The sequence below is a fragment of the Rhinolophus sinicus genome, linkage group LG15 (assembly GCF_036562045.2).
Source record: "Rhinolophus sinicus isolate RSC01 linkage group LG15, ASM3656204v1, whole genome shotgun sequence".
Lineage (NCBI taxonomy): Eukaryota > Metazoa > Chordata > Mammalia > Chiroptera > Rhinolophidae > Rhinolophus > Rhinolophus sinicus.
Window position 1 is genome coordinate 14,384,770 of NC_133764.1, and position 15,138 is coordinate 14,399,907.

Genomic DNA, 15,138 nt, shown 5'->3' on the forward strand with positions numbered 1-15,138 from the left:
GTCTGTCTCTCTGCAGGCTGTGAGCTTTCATGAGCACTGACTGTGTCTTTTTCATCATTGCTTCCCCAGCAACCCTGGGACCTACCACTGGGCTTAGAATGTAGGTGCCCAGTAAAGTGAGCTGAACTGATTCAGCCTTCTAACCCCCAAAAAACACCAAGTTCTCCCATCCTTGACAACCCCAGCAAACTCCCAGCAGATGTCCTCGGTGTGGGAGAGAGGAGCTGACTAAGATGGAGCAGCCCCAGAATGTTCTAGAACATCTTTGTGGTGCCCCAAGCATTCTTGTAATCCACAGTAAACAAAGACGTGGTGGAAGACAGGAAAATGGGTTGGTGATCATGGCCCTCAATCAAAGCATGAAAAGAGCTAGTAATTTGGAATCAAGGGGAAGACTGGGGAGGGACGGGCTTTCTGGAAGGAAGGTTAGAAAGCTGGAAGCACAGACATGATGCACTGAAACCTGGTCCCTGCCTTGGCTCTCTCTCCCTAAGATGAGAATGTGGCTTTGTTAACAGCACCAAGAGAACTAGGTGTCTGTAATCATCTAGATTTTGTGCATAATTCACATAGAATGGGGATGGAAGCCCTGAGTTTAACAGGGCTGTGACATAGCAAGACGTTGAGCTTTCTAGATATGGCAAGCTCCCATCCCCCATCCTGCATGGACAATGCCTCCAGCAGCGGCCAGCGGGGACCCCAGGGACCAAGGGAAGGTACGCTGAGACACACTGTGTCTGCTCCTGCCCTGTGTGGTCAACTCACTTCTAATAGGATTTTGAATTCTTAGCTGGTGAAATCTGAAACCTACAGTACAGGTGGCTGTGTGGTGTCTTCTGGCTAAACCACAGGACAGCTGAAATGCTGCCCCAGCCAGGCCCTCTCCTGAGAAAGAAATAAAAGGACACAGTCACCTCTAGGCTCCATCATGAGCTTTCTCTCTATTCAGAGATGCCATTTCTAGTGACGAAGAGCTGGGACCATCAATTAAAAAGTTGGATTCTTTTCCTTATAAGGCATAGGTTCTAGATGTCCCCATCATCAGGAGGGTGCATGATACTGAACCCCCAGCAGTGGAAACAGGCTGCACTGAAGCATCCCACACGTATCCAGTCCCATGATGGCCAGTTCCTGTGTGACAGTCATCTCAGATGGCTGGAGCATGGCTTACCAGCCTGTGCAGCAGACAGACATATCTCTTTCTTTAGCAAAGAAGCATGGTCTCGGGGCCAGCCCGGTGGCTCAGTCAGTTGGAGCTCCGTGCTCCTAATGCTGGAGGCTGCCAGGTCGATTCCCACATGGGGCAGTGGGCTCTCAACCACAAGGCTGCCAGTTTGACTACTCAAATCCCGCAAGGGATGGTGGGCTGCACCCCCTGCAACTAGCAATGGCAACTGGACCTGGAGCTGAGCTGCGCCCTCCACAATTACGATTGAAAGGACAACAACTTGACTTGGAAAAAATCCTGGAAGTACACACTGTTCCCCAATAAAGTCCTGTTCCTCTTCCCCAATAAAATCTTAAAAAAAAAAGAAGAAGAAGAAGAAGAAGAAGAAGAAGAAGAAGAAGAAGAAGAAGAAGAAGAAGAAGCAGCAGCAGCAGCAGCAGCAGCAGCAGCATGGTCCCTGAGAGGGTGGTCAAAGGCAGCAAAAAGGAGTGAAGGAAAGAATCTGAGGCTCCCAGCTCAGGTCCTCACCCTTTGGATGCTGCTTCAAGGACCTCCCTGAACAAACCCCCGACACCTGGTCCTGCCACCCTGAGCTTTCCTCTGCGGGGAATCTAGTTTGACTATGGCTCAACTACTGCAGATGGGGGCCTTATCTCAAGCTGGCCCCAGAGCAGGCTGGAGCAGGGGGAGCCAGCCCAGCCTGCTGACCCTGCCTCTTTCTCTCCATCCTTCCACCTGCATATGAAGGATTAATTCTGATGACTCGTGATTCATTCAGCAACTGTAGACTGAGAACCTGCGAGGTGCTGTGGTGTTAGATCCTTGGGAGCCAGAGACAAAGTGTGCAGAGGCCCAGCTCTCAAAGACATCCATTCACTCGTGCATGCATTCACTTAGTCAACAGCCAGCACCTACCATCATCAAGGTCCTGAGAGAAATACGAAATGACGACAGTCATGAAGGTAAACTCCTAATGTCAAAGCTAGAAGAGGGCAGGTTAGAGACTTGTCCAAGCCTCCCATTTTACAGATGGGGAAATTGAGGGTCAGAGAGGTTAATGATTTGCCCATTCGTTAGCCTGGGGCTATAACCTCCCCTCCCAAGTCTTTCTCCTGCATGTACTGCCACTGCCCCCCTCTCCAGCATTCTTGCGTGGCTCAATGCCCCCTGCACCCTTTGCCTCTGAGGGTCCTTGTCATTCAGGCACCACAGACCCCTCTCAACCTGGACCTCCAGCAGGGGGATGGGCCCTCCCACCCAGAGCATTGTGGAGGCAGAGGTGCATTCTGTGGCCAAGGCACATAGACTCTCTATATACATTGGGAAAAGAGGGGGAAAGTAGGGTGGGGTAGGTGCTGACCAGTACTCAGCTCCAGCCTGGATTGAACCAGCCATGAAGTACAGACCTAGATTCAATCCCAACTCCATGACTTATTCTCTGATGACCTTAACCAAGTTTCCTAACCTCTCTGAGCCTCCATTTTCTCATCTGTAAAACGCAGAGAGTAGGTGCTTCATGAGCTGGTTGTGAAACATCAGGGAAACTGTGCAATGAAATGCTGTGCAAGTAAATGCTTGATAATAGTGGGGCCAGAAACCCCATTTTCAGAGCTATATGGTGCAGGAACACCTCCAGGAGTTGCATGGCTGCCTTCATGTCAAGGACACCAGGTCCCTGGAGAAGGCGCTCAGGCAACCGGGAGCACAGGTGCAGCCCAGGGATATCTGGTGCTCAGTGGAGCAGTAAGCAGGGCATAGGAAAGAGAAAGACGTCTCACCCAGCAGAGGCAGAAATAAGGAGCTATCTCAGTATCTGGCCGCCTAATGGACCTGTCAGTGAGCAGAACCATATCCATATTAGGCACTGCCAGTGGGGGAACGGGAGGGGAGAGGGAATGGATACCGACCTTCCTCTTAGTCCCAAGGGGAGTGGGAGTGGCTGGATAAAACCTCCTATGGTTTCTTCCCAGCCCTCAATCCATCTTTCTTCTCTGAGAACTGAACCCTCCCACATAGAGAGGTGGCCGCGGCAGCCATACTTTATCCCTGAAACCCCATCTCTAGCTAAACTGATTAGACCAGAGGGATACAACTGACCCACGCTGGGCCAATCAGATTCTCTCTTTTTCTAACAGCTTTTTTTTGTTGTTGTTTATTTTATTAAATTTATTGGGGTGACAATTGTTAGTAAAATTACATAGATTTCATTGCAGCTTTGTTTACGGTGGCCAAGACATGGAAACAACCAAAATGTCCTTCGATAGATGAATGGATAAAGAAGTTGTGGTATATATACACAATGGAATACTATTCAGCGGTAAGAAAAGATGATATAGGAACATTTGTGACAACATGGATGGATCTTGAGAGAGTAATGCTGAGCGAAATAAGTCAGACAGAAAAAGCAGAGAACCATGTGATTTCACTAATAGCTTTTTTGAGGTGTGATTTATATACCATACAATTCTCCATTTTTAAAATGTTCAATTCGATGGTTTTTAGTATATTCACAAGGTTGTGCAACCATTACCATTATCTAGTTCCAGAACATCGTCATTACCCCAAAAAGAAGACTGTAGCCTTTAACATTCATTCCCTTTGTTTCCCCAACAGCCTCCCAGCCCTAGGAAACCACTAATCTACTCTCTGTCTCTATGGATTTGCTTATTCTAGACATGTCATATACATGGAATCATACAATAGGTGTTTTTTTGTGTGATTTTCCCTTAGCATAATATTTTCAAGGCTCATCCATGCTGTAGCATGTGTCAGCACTTCATTCCTTCTTACGGACAAATAATATACCATTGTATGGATGGATATGCTACATTTTCTTTATCCATTCACCTGTCGATAAACAGTTCGGTTACTTCCACTTCAGGCTATTATTAATAATGCTGCTGTGAACATTCCTGTACAGGTTTCTATATGGACATATGTTTTCATTTCTCTTGGATATATACTTAAGAATGGAAGTGTTGATCTTATGATAATTCCATGTTTAACCTTTTGAGAAACTGCCCGATTATTTTTCAAAGCAGCTGCACCATTTATATTCCCACCAGCTGTGTATAAGGGTTCCAATGTCTCCGTATCCCCACCAATGTTTGTTAGTTTCCATTTTCTAAATTATAGCCATCCTAGTGGGTGTGAAGTGGTACCTCACTGTAGTTTGGATTTGCATTTCCCTGATGACTAATGATGTTGAGCATCTTTTCATGTGCTTTTCGCCCATTTATAGATCTTCTTTGGGAGAACGTCTATTCAGATTTTTTGCCCATTTTTTAATTGTGTTGCCTTTCTTTATATTATTGAGCTATAAGAGTTCTTTATGTATTTTAGATATGAATACCTTATCAGATATGTGATTTGCAAATATTTTCTCCAATTGTGTGGGTTGTCTTTTCACTTTCTTGATGATGTGCTTTGTAACACAAGTTTTTAATTTTGATGAAGTTCAATTTGTTAATTCGTTATTATTGTTTTGCTTGTGACTTTGGTGTCATATCTAAGAAAGCATTGCTTTGTCTAAGGTTACAAAGATTTTCATTTATATTTTCTTCTAAGAATTTTATAGTTTCAGACCTTACATTTAGGTCTTTGATTGATTTTGAGTTAATTTTTATATATGGTATGAGAAAGGGGTTCAATATCACTCTATTGCATGTGGATATCAGTTGTCCCAGTAGCATTTGTTGAAAGACTATTTCTCTCCATTGAATTATCATGACACCCATGTTAGAAATCAATTGACCACAAATGTGAATGTTTATTTCTAGACTCTGAATTCTATTGCATTGATCTATATGTCTATCCTTATGCCACCACCAAACTGTCTTGATTACTGTAGCTTTGCAGTAAATTTTGAAATCAGGAGTATAGTCCTCTAGCTCTGTTCTTCTCTTTCAAGATTATCCTTGAATTTACATATGAATTTTAGGATCAGTTATCAATTTCTGCAAAGAAGCCAGCTGGGATTTTGATGGGGATGGGTTTCCAGTTCCTGGTCAACCTCTCCAGAGCTCTAGCTCCACCTCCTCCTTGGGTTCCCTGAGGCACTCTCGGATTTTTTTCCATAAATTCCATCTTTTGCTTAACCAGATTATACTGGGTTTTGTTTCTTGAAATCAAAAGAATCCTAACCAAGTACAGTAGGAACATGGTCCCACACACTGTCCCAATCATCTCAACACCACAATCATCTCAATCCCCAGGGCCTAACTCCTCAGATTGTCTCCCAGGTACCCAAAGATCCCACTGGGGTCCCAATCTCAACATTGACCCATGCCGCCAGCCCTTCACTCCACCACGTAACTAGTTCCTTTCTAGGTTACATATGTCACCTTTACCGGTTAAAACAAACAGGCCCTCAATAAATGCTTGTGAAATTGAACAAGATGTCCCAAGACAGCACCAAAAGAAAGACTCCTGTCACTCGACACCCTTTAGCATCTCTGCTTCATGCTTAGCATCACATTTAATATGCAGATAAGAAGAGGGAGGAAGGTCAAACATTGTTGTGCCCATTGGACAAAGGATACGGAAACTGAAGTCCCGAGAAGTTGTGTTCTGCCCGAGAGTGACTTGCCCTGAATAGTGGGCTGTACTGATGCACACCCACGTCAACCAGCGTGGGCACAGGTGGGCCCACTGTCCTGCTCCATCTTTCAGAGCTGCTTTAGAAGCCACCTCCTCTGTCAGTCTTCCCGGACTGCTCCCACTGCACCCCTGGCATCAGCTCGACAGAGAGACTGAAAGCTTTCAGAGGGCAAGGACAGTTTGCCATCCCTCCCTGCGCTGCGAACTGCCCACCCTCACCCATCTGAGCAAAACAAACCAGAGTGAGAAGCCTCTTATTTTGACCACCTTATATGACAACTGTCAAGACTAGCTGTGCTTTGCCCAGTAACCTGTACCCAGGAGATACACGGTCAGTGCGGGCAACTGAATGGCACAGCAGAGGGCGGCAGGCCTAGAAAACCTTTCCACTGAGATAGGGGAGATACAGGCATGAAGAGCTGCCTCCGAAGGAGGGGTTTGTCATATAAAAACTAACCCACATGTGTCAGAATAATAATTTGAGCTAGTGACCAATGCTACTTTTCCTTCGTAGACTTTCCCTCCTTTTCAACTCACTCCATTGAAGCAGGTAGTTGGTCAGTACTCATTGCTCAAGGGAGGGATGCAGATGGAAGTTGACTTTTGTTAAGTCTCAATGGGGAAAGAGATCAGGATGCAGACAAGATGCTTTAACCAGAAATGTGGAGGGAAAATGAAAGAAGGTGGTGAGGGAAGTGCAGTCGGAGGTTATAGGAGAGAGGTGTGTCTGCTCAGGTCTTCCCAGACAGAGAAATGGATAAGCGGTAAATGAAGCAGCCCCTGAATCTGGTGTTGAAAGCCTCAGACAGCCCCAGGACCAGGCTGACCAGCATGACATATGTTTGCTAACAGATGACTCGGTACCCAACTGATCACACACACACACACACACACACACACAGGGGTATTTTATACGGTCCTAGAATGATGTGGCACAATTTTCAGGTAGGTGGGCGTGTCAGAAAGCCTGATGGACCAGGCTGCACGTGAAAATTAAGGAGATAGAAAATACAATGATCTTTCTTACATCCCTAAATTGCAGCCTAAAAGTCGCACCACTAAACACATTCCCACCATTTTAGTACCTGCTGCTTCCATTCTAGTTTCTATCTTTTCCCAGATATGCCAGGAATCAAGAGCCTGATCCAGACTCCTCCAATCCGGAAGCCCCCCAACTAAGATGGAGAATGGACAAATGCAGCCCCACCCATATTTCCCACAACTTAAGGAAAAAAGAGGGCCCCAAAGGAGCCCCAGTTTACCATCATCTTGGACCACTACATAACAGGAAGTGGGTACTTACTTGACCTTCAGGCTTGCCAGCATGGTCTTGTCGATCCTGCCAAGAGAAAAGCAAAGGCTCCCGTCAGTGCCAGGGCTGAAGGCTCCCACCTAGCAGGGGAGAGTTCCCTGGGCCAGTCCAGACGGAGAGGGCGCTGCAGGAGACAGCTGCTCCAGGGGGAAGTTCTCCTCCAGCCCAGGAAGGGAAGACCGTGAGCTCTGGAAGGGCTGGAGCCACACATTCCCCTTGAGATGAATACAGTTATTCTCCCCATTTTAGAAATGAGGAGAATGAGGCTCAGAAGGGTAAAATCACTAGACCAGTCTGAATCCAGATATCCAACTCCAGATCCAGGGATCTTGAGCACTTTGTATGTAGCCTCTCCCTTCGTTACCCTCCTTCCACAAGAAGACTCTGCCAGTCACTGGCAGCTGGACGTTCCACCATCAATATTTCCCGGGATCCCGCTTTGGAAAGATACCAGCACCCTCGGCACCCCCAGTACCAGGGACCTTCCTGTTTGGGAGCTGCCAGGCCAGCCAAGAAGACAGACCCCATTCCTGGGACCAGAACCTGACAGCAGGCTCCAGGGTGCATGGGGCATGTGGGACCTGTCAGGCCCAGGAGCTCAGAGCAGGGAAGGTCACATTCGTGGCAGACTGTCCCAGCAGCCAGCTCCTCCGCCGCGGCCTGCTCCTCCCTCACTGGACAAGGCAGTGCTGCTATCTCCTATTTTCACCCTCTGCATATGTCAGCCTTCCTGGCTGGTACAAGAGGCCCCTTCCTCTCTCCAGAGACAGAAAGGTGGGCAAAATTCCCACTGTCTGTGTCTCCTCTTGTTTAGGGGTCACAACCACTAGTGTCAGCACCAATGTCACCGTCACCACCAGTGTCACCATCACCATCAGTATCATCACCACCATCAGTGTCACCATCACCAATGTCACTACTACTACTGCCATTATGACCATCGCCACCACTGTCACCACTGCTGTCAGTGTCACCATCAGCATCAGTGTCACTATCACCATCACCAATATGACCATCACCATCAATGTCACCACTGCCCCATGTCACCATCATCACCAGTGTCACCATCACCATCGATGTCACTACGCTCATTGCCACCATCACCACCAGCATCATCATCAGTGTCACCACCACTCCTATGTCATCATCACCGTCAGTGCCACCAAAATCACAACCGCCTTCAGGATGCCTGAAACACTGGAGAGTTCTTTTCAGCTACCCCATCCAGCCAGTTCAGCTCTGCCACAAGCTTCCTTCCCCTACAAAGGACTACAGGGGCGAGCAGGGGGAGGGGACTGGTGTCAGGGGCCACCTGGTGAGGATGCCGAGCTATTCCAGCAACACGAGTCAGCACCGAGCCATTGAGCTGGGGCCTGGGATCCTTCCACTCCGAGCAAACTCCCAGCACCTTCTGCGGTAGGTTCCCGACAGTAAAACAAGCCCCACCCCAGGGGCCTGCCCTAAGGGTCCTGGTCCAGGTCCCGCCCAGCTTCTTCCTCACACACCTTCCCAGCCCCATCCTTGAGGCTTCCACAACCGGTCTCTAAGGGTCTCATTGGGCCCCCAATTCCTTGTGTGATGCAGCCCCTCCTCCTCCCCCATCCAACCCACCAGGTGGGGGTAGGTTGGACCCAGGAGTCAGAGCCCCACATTCTGCTGTAATATTTGTAACCCCAAACAATAAGCCCTCACGTTTTCTATTTTCTCAAGGAATCTCTTTTAATTCTTTCAATATTTCTGTGTTGTGGGTGAGGCAGAAATCTGCCACTTACACATGGGGAGACTGAGACCCAGAGAGGGGAAGTGTCCCATCTGAGTTCCTCAGTGAGTCAAGGCGGAGTCAGCAATAGAACCCAGGCTTCTGGGGTGACACCCTCTCAACCCAACCACCATTCTGGGTCACAAGAACCCAACCCGGAGCCCATATCCACATCCACCCAGCAAGCAGCCTGTCCAGCACAGGGTTCCCATGCTCGGGTGTGGCCCCAGGAGGGCGGAGCCTAAGGCCTTGGCAGGGCTGAGGCAGAAGATAGAGCAGCAGCTCTGACACTAGACTTTTCCTTTCAAGAAGTCAAAGTCCCCAGGTTGTCCCTGGCACCTTCTCTCTTTCCTGCCCACTCCATTTCACTCACTCTCATCACCTTGTCCATCCCTGGCGCTAGTGGCTGTCCACCCAGGCATCCAATGGGACTTGTAAAATATCATCCCCAAGATTCTGCTCACTGTCTGAACCAGGGCTCCAGGAATCTGTCATTTACTCCCCAACCAACTGTCATATACTCTCCCAGCTGACAGCCATCTCCAGATGATACCCACCCTACATCTCCAACCCCACCAGGAAGCCCTGGCACCCCCTCCAGCTCCACAAGCCCCCAACCAAATGCCTGTCGCGGTCGACACACCTCACTTAGTCATTCCATAAGCATCTAATGAGCATGTACAATGTGCCAAGCACCTTCCCTCTGTCTGCTCCATGCCTCCCAGACAAGGGTGGGCATCAGAGGACACCATCTCACTACCTGAGTCCTGCCCGACAAGAATCCCAGCCCAGCCTCGCATACTATCCCTGACCAGAAAGTAGCTTAGGTGATTCAAACCCAGACCCACCCTCAGGACCGCAGCCCCTTGGCCTGGGTGTCAGGGAGCGCCCATGAGCAGGCACTAGACCACACTGTGCTACCCCTGGCATCTTCTCATCCTCACTGTCCCCATCTGCCAAACGTGGAGCACCCATAAGCCCTTCCTACCAGAGGATGGACAGCAAAGTGTTTTCAAAGAGGAGTCAAGGGGAAATGGAAAGCTGCACACATATGGGAGTGAGGAATTGGCCAGAGGAACAAAGCCCACGTCTTCCCAGTCCCTGGTGCCTCCCTCCCCGTCTCCCTTGCTTCTTGCGGCCTCCCATTAGCCTACCAGCTTCCACCCACCCCAGGACACCCCCCAGCCATCCTCCCTGCAGCAGCAAGAGACTTTGACAATGCCCCAGGCCCAGAAGCTGAAAGGAAACCGATAATTAAAACCACGAGTCCCTGTTCCCCAGCTGAGGAGAAGCTGCCAGCAGCTGGTAACCAGAGACAAGCCTTTGACTTCAGTCTCCCCACGTTCTGGCTCCCTGGGGAGAAAAAAGCCTTTGTCCCATGTCCCAGACAGAAGCTTAGTGGCCAAAGGTGGTCCAGAGGGCCAGGCAAGAGGCTGTAGCACAGACCCAGCTGCTCAGGCTGGGACAGAACTAGGATTGGCTGCCAGGGTGGGGGAAGGAGGGGCAGGACCGCTGGAGACAGGCCTGCCCCTCCCTCCAGCTCACCCCCTGCAGAGAGGAGGCAGCCCCAAAGGTTGAGCAGGCCACAGACTCCTCCTGCCACCAAGTCACAAAGATGACACAGACAGGAGCATAATACACATGCACACACAGGTACGCAACTCAGGTGCGGACGGTCACCTGCTCAGAAACGAAGAGTGTACCCATGGGCACACGCATTGGCACCGCCACCCAGCCAGGCACATGCTTCACACACGGTCGCACAGACTGTCAGCTGCAGACATGCACACTACGCACGGTTTCGGACATGCGCACACACGTGCACGGTCATCACAGAGGTGCCTCCACATGTATGCGCATACATGACAGGGACACACACATTCAACCACAGTCACAAGTAGTCACATTCACACTAGTTCCAGCTCTGCCCTTCAGAATCCCCGCGAAGATTGTACCTGAGGAACCGTGAGGAAAGCTTACAGTATCTGATGCCCCCACCAGAATCCTCCCTCGCCATCTGCTGGGCATCTGAAAGTGCCCCTACCAACCCAGGGTTCAGGCACAACCTGAATGCCCCTCTTCCCACAGGCACCCACAACACGCAACAAGATCACACAGCTAGGTCACTCCCATCCCTTCAACCACCCCCCCACCTGTCACCCACCATCCGAAGCCCCCGAAGGACACGCTGCGCTTCCTGCTAAACATGGTCGCGGCTGCGGGGCCCCAGGTCCCAGCAATGTCCCCAGGGCTGTTGTCAAAGGGACCAGCTGTAGTGCAGCAGGGTCAGCACCAGGGGTGTAGGGCGGGGCGCCCAGCGTGGCACCTCCCCTATGGCCTGCCCCCCAACCTGGGCTTCCTGTGGGTGAGGCTGCCGGGCCAGGAGGTGTGCCCTGCACTCTGACAAGCAGAGGAGGTCGCAGAGGGCAGCTTCCCCACCTAGAGGAACCCGCAGCTCCGGAAGAGGCTCAGCTGGCAAATTGCACCACAGCCTGCCTTGCCAGCCCAGCCCCACACAGCCCTAGCTTCCTGGAACCGAAAGGAGGCCCTAGGAGTCCCACACTGGGCCTGGCAGGGAGAGGAAGACCTGGCTGGGAGACTCAGGGAGCCCTGCAGACCGGGGCCCCTCACACCCGTCCCTGGGGCTGGCTGCTCAACACCGAACCTTTGCCTTCCTACCCCACCATGGCTCAGCACACACCAGATAAAGCCCCCCACACATATAATGACACCTGCATGCATGTAATGACCTGCACAGGGACACACACATAGGTGCACATATATATTCACAGGTACACAGTGGCACACACATGCTCACATACGTGTCATTAGACACCTGCATGCACGAGCACAGGTACTGCACACTCACACGCAGGTTCATATAGACATTAACAGAGACACCTGTACAAACAGCTATACACACAACTCCCCATACAGACACAGGCTCTCATATGGGTGCAGACACGCCTGCTCACATATACACATCAACATACACGTGCACACCCAGGCCATACACAACCCAGGTTGCACACATGCCTACAAAGTACATTCACATGTACACATACACAGGCTCAGGCACAGATTCGCACTTCTCAGACCCCTCCGACTGTGGACACAGAGGTCAACAGCACACGCTTCAGCAGTGGTGGAGGTGGGAGAGTGGCACCTGTGAGCCAGTGTGTTTGTCTTTCCAGCTGGAACTAAAGGCTAGCTCTCACTTCTGCATGCACCAGTGCTGACCATGCCAGGTACACAGTAGGAGCTCACTAATGACAGCCCTCAGAGGGTTGTGGCACATGTACTGCAACAAGACTAGGGTAAGGGGACACAGAAGCAGCGCCAGGCCCATGCCCCGCCCCCAAGCAGTGGAGAAAGGGAAATAAAGCTGTGGCTGCAGCCATTGGCCTCTCTTGCTGGCCCACCCTCCCCGCAGTTTCCTGTTTGGGGCCCTGCTGCCACTGTGGGAGTCAGATCTGTGCTGTGGTGCCAGAGGTCCTCCCACCCAGGTCATGGAAAAAGGGCACAGACATTTCTGTTTTCTTGACTCCCCCACAGCGAGGAACTCTGAGGGGCCTCAGGTAGCATTCTGGATGGGCTACAGGGGCAGCTTCAGGGTCCTGGCCCAGTTCAGGGCTGGGGGTGACAAGTATGGGGCCCTTTCCTCCAAGGCAGCTGGCCTCTCAGCAGGAGACTGGTGATCCTCGGCTCAGGCCCCACCCTCCACCCCACCCTCACCAGGAAGGGAAGGGCCTTGTGGTTCACCCTCTGGGCTTGCATCAGACCACTGGCTCCCTATTGGGCATCCACTCAACACCCCCACTGCCTCCTACACCCAGGAGATGCTCACCAGGTACCGTGGACCTGGGTCCTGCCTGCCCTACATCCACACGGCCTTTCTCTGAGCAAAACCGTTCCCTATCCGCCCGAGGGGGAGCACCTGGCCGGGACTGGCCAACCAGGGCATCCACCTTCCTGGCCACAGTGCCTGGTTCAGGAGTGGGCAGGAGACCTCGGTGGTCCCAACAGGACTCACTCCCAGAACGCTCCTTCCTCTTTTCCCTAGGGTTGCTAAACCACAGGGTGGAGAGCACATGAAAATGCAGCCAACCCAGAGGAAGGCAAGGGAAGGACTGATAGAGAGGGGGAACATAAGAAAGACCAGGTTTTAAGGACATCGTCTGAGTTTCTGGATCCAGCTGTGCTGGAAGCCAGTTCGATCCTCAGGTAGCTAAGAAACAGTAATATATCCCTCTATGCCTAAAGCCAATATGAGCTGAATTTTTCTCTCTCCATTGAGAAAGTCCCAACTAAAATAAGGAGTTCGATGAGAGAAAGAATGAAGGTGAAAACAAACAGCCCATCAGCCGCTCAGCCAGCTGCCTCACCTATGCCGACGACACATGGACTACAGGCCAGGTACTGTGCACAGAACACCAGGGTAAGCCAGACACAGCTCACAGCCTCAGCTGGTGTCACGTGGGTTACTAATAACAAAATTCCTTTTGCAAATGACTCTCTTTTTCATCAATTAGAGGGAGTTCATGACAAGCCCATTATTGGAGTGCATTTTGATGTGCTTTCACATAGGAGAGAAAGAGCTGGAGTGAAGGTCACCATGCTTGGGCATTTCTGACTCATCTCTACACACATGGGACCATGCGTGATACTGTCCATCACACGTGTTCTAGGGGAAGACACAGCTGAGAGACGCTCCTGTATAAGCCCTTACAATCTACAGAAACACATCAACAAAATAAAGAGGCCACCAACTGAATGGGAGAAGATTTTTGCAAACAGTGCCTCCGATAAGGGGCTAATATCCAGAATATACAAGGAACTCATGCAACTCAACAACAAAAAAACAAACAACCCAATTGAAAAATGGGCAGAGGACTTGAAGAGACATTTCTCCAAAGAGGACATACAAATGGCAAATAGACATATGAAAAAATGCTCAACATCACTAATCATCAGAGAAATGCAAATCAAAACCACAATGAGGTATCACCTCACCCCAGTCAGAATGGCTGTCATCAACAAGACAAATAGTAACAAATGTTGGAGAGGCTGTGGAGAAAAAGGAACCCTCATACACTGTTGGTGGGAATGCAGAGTGGTGCAGCCGTTATGGAAGGCAGTGTGGAGGTTCCTCAAAAAATTATGAATAGAATTACCATATGACCCAGCAATCCCTCTCCTGGGTATCTACCCAAAAAATCTGAAAACATTTATATATAAAGACACGTGTGCTCCAATGTTCATTGCAGCTTTGTTTACGGTGGCCAAGACATGGAAACAACCAAAATGTCCTTCGATAGATGAATGGATGAAGAAGTTGTGGTATATATTCACAATGGAATACTATTCAGCGGTAAGGAAAGATGATATAGGAACATTTGTGACAACATGGACGGATCTTGAGAGTGTAATGCTGAGCGAAATAAGTCAGACAGAAAAAGCAGAGAACCATGTGATTTCACTGATATGTGGTATATAAACCAAAAATAACAAAAGAACAAGACAAACAATCTATAGAAACACTCAGGTAAACACCCAGTAGGAGGCCACCTGGGCCAAGTGTTGACAGACCCAGGAAGGATGCAGGCCCAGAACCACACATCTGAAGGTCAGCAGAGCAGCCCAGGGACCAGGCAGGGAGGAGCATTTCAAGGCCTCAGCTGCTGCTACCCCAAGGCTGGATTCTCCCACCTGGGCTTCTGGTCCCTTGCACGGTAGCCATAAAAGATACAGTCATGGGATTCAGACACCTATCCAAGACGCGGCAATGGCCTGGCTGTGTAAGCAGAGAAGGGCACAGAACTCAGAGCATCTTGGACTTTCTTAAGGCCACTGGGCTCCGGGAACCTTGGAAGAGGGCCTATGTCCTCCTCTCCCCCAGAGCAAGGGCCTGGAGAGAGAGAGGGGAAGGCCCCAGAGGACTTTTCATTTTTCTCTGTAAGTCCTGCAGGGCAAGGAGAGCCATTCTAGAGCTTCCCCCACTCTCCTCTCCTCAGCACTCAGTCTCCTAAGTTTTAAAACTGTGTGACCTCCAGCAAGTTATCTAACCTCTCTGGGCCTCAGTTGCCTCCTCTATAATGTGGGGTGGCTGCCACCAACCTCACAAGATTATAAATGAATGTAAATACTTACCGTGTTTCCCCGAAAATGAGACCCAACCAATCAGCTCTAATGAATTTTTTGGAGCAAAAATTAATATAAGACCCAGTCTTATCATACTATAATATAAGACCGGATCAATATAATATAATATAATATAATATAATATAATATAATATAATA

The 15,138-nt window shown here is 49.9% G+C and overlaps 1 protein-coding gene across 8 annotated transcripts in view; it reads right to left on the minus strand.

Annotated features, from left to right (window-relative positions):
- RAP1GAP2 (RAP1 GTPase activating protein 2) overlaps positions 1 to 15,138 on the minus strand; it is a 206,957-nt gene that overhangs the window by 163,233 nt on the left and 28,586 nt on the right. For 6 of the 8 annotated variants that reach the window (XR_002139499.2, XM_019755481.2, XM_019755478.2 and 3 more), the window contains one exon: positions 7,071 to 7,106. The exons of 1 other annotated variant lie outside the window; for it this stretch is intronic. Coding sequence is in view for 6 of the 7 variants with exons in the window: in XM_019755481.2 (XP_019611040.2) it covers positions 7,071 to 7,106 (36 nt within the window). In the remaining variant the exon portion in view is untranslated. Of the gene's footprint in view, positions 1 to 7,070; positions 7,107 to 11,002; positions 11,123 to 15,138 lie in introns of those variants that run through there. One more of the 8 variants, XM_019755483.2, reaches the window with a different exon arrangement.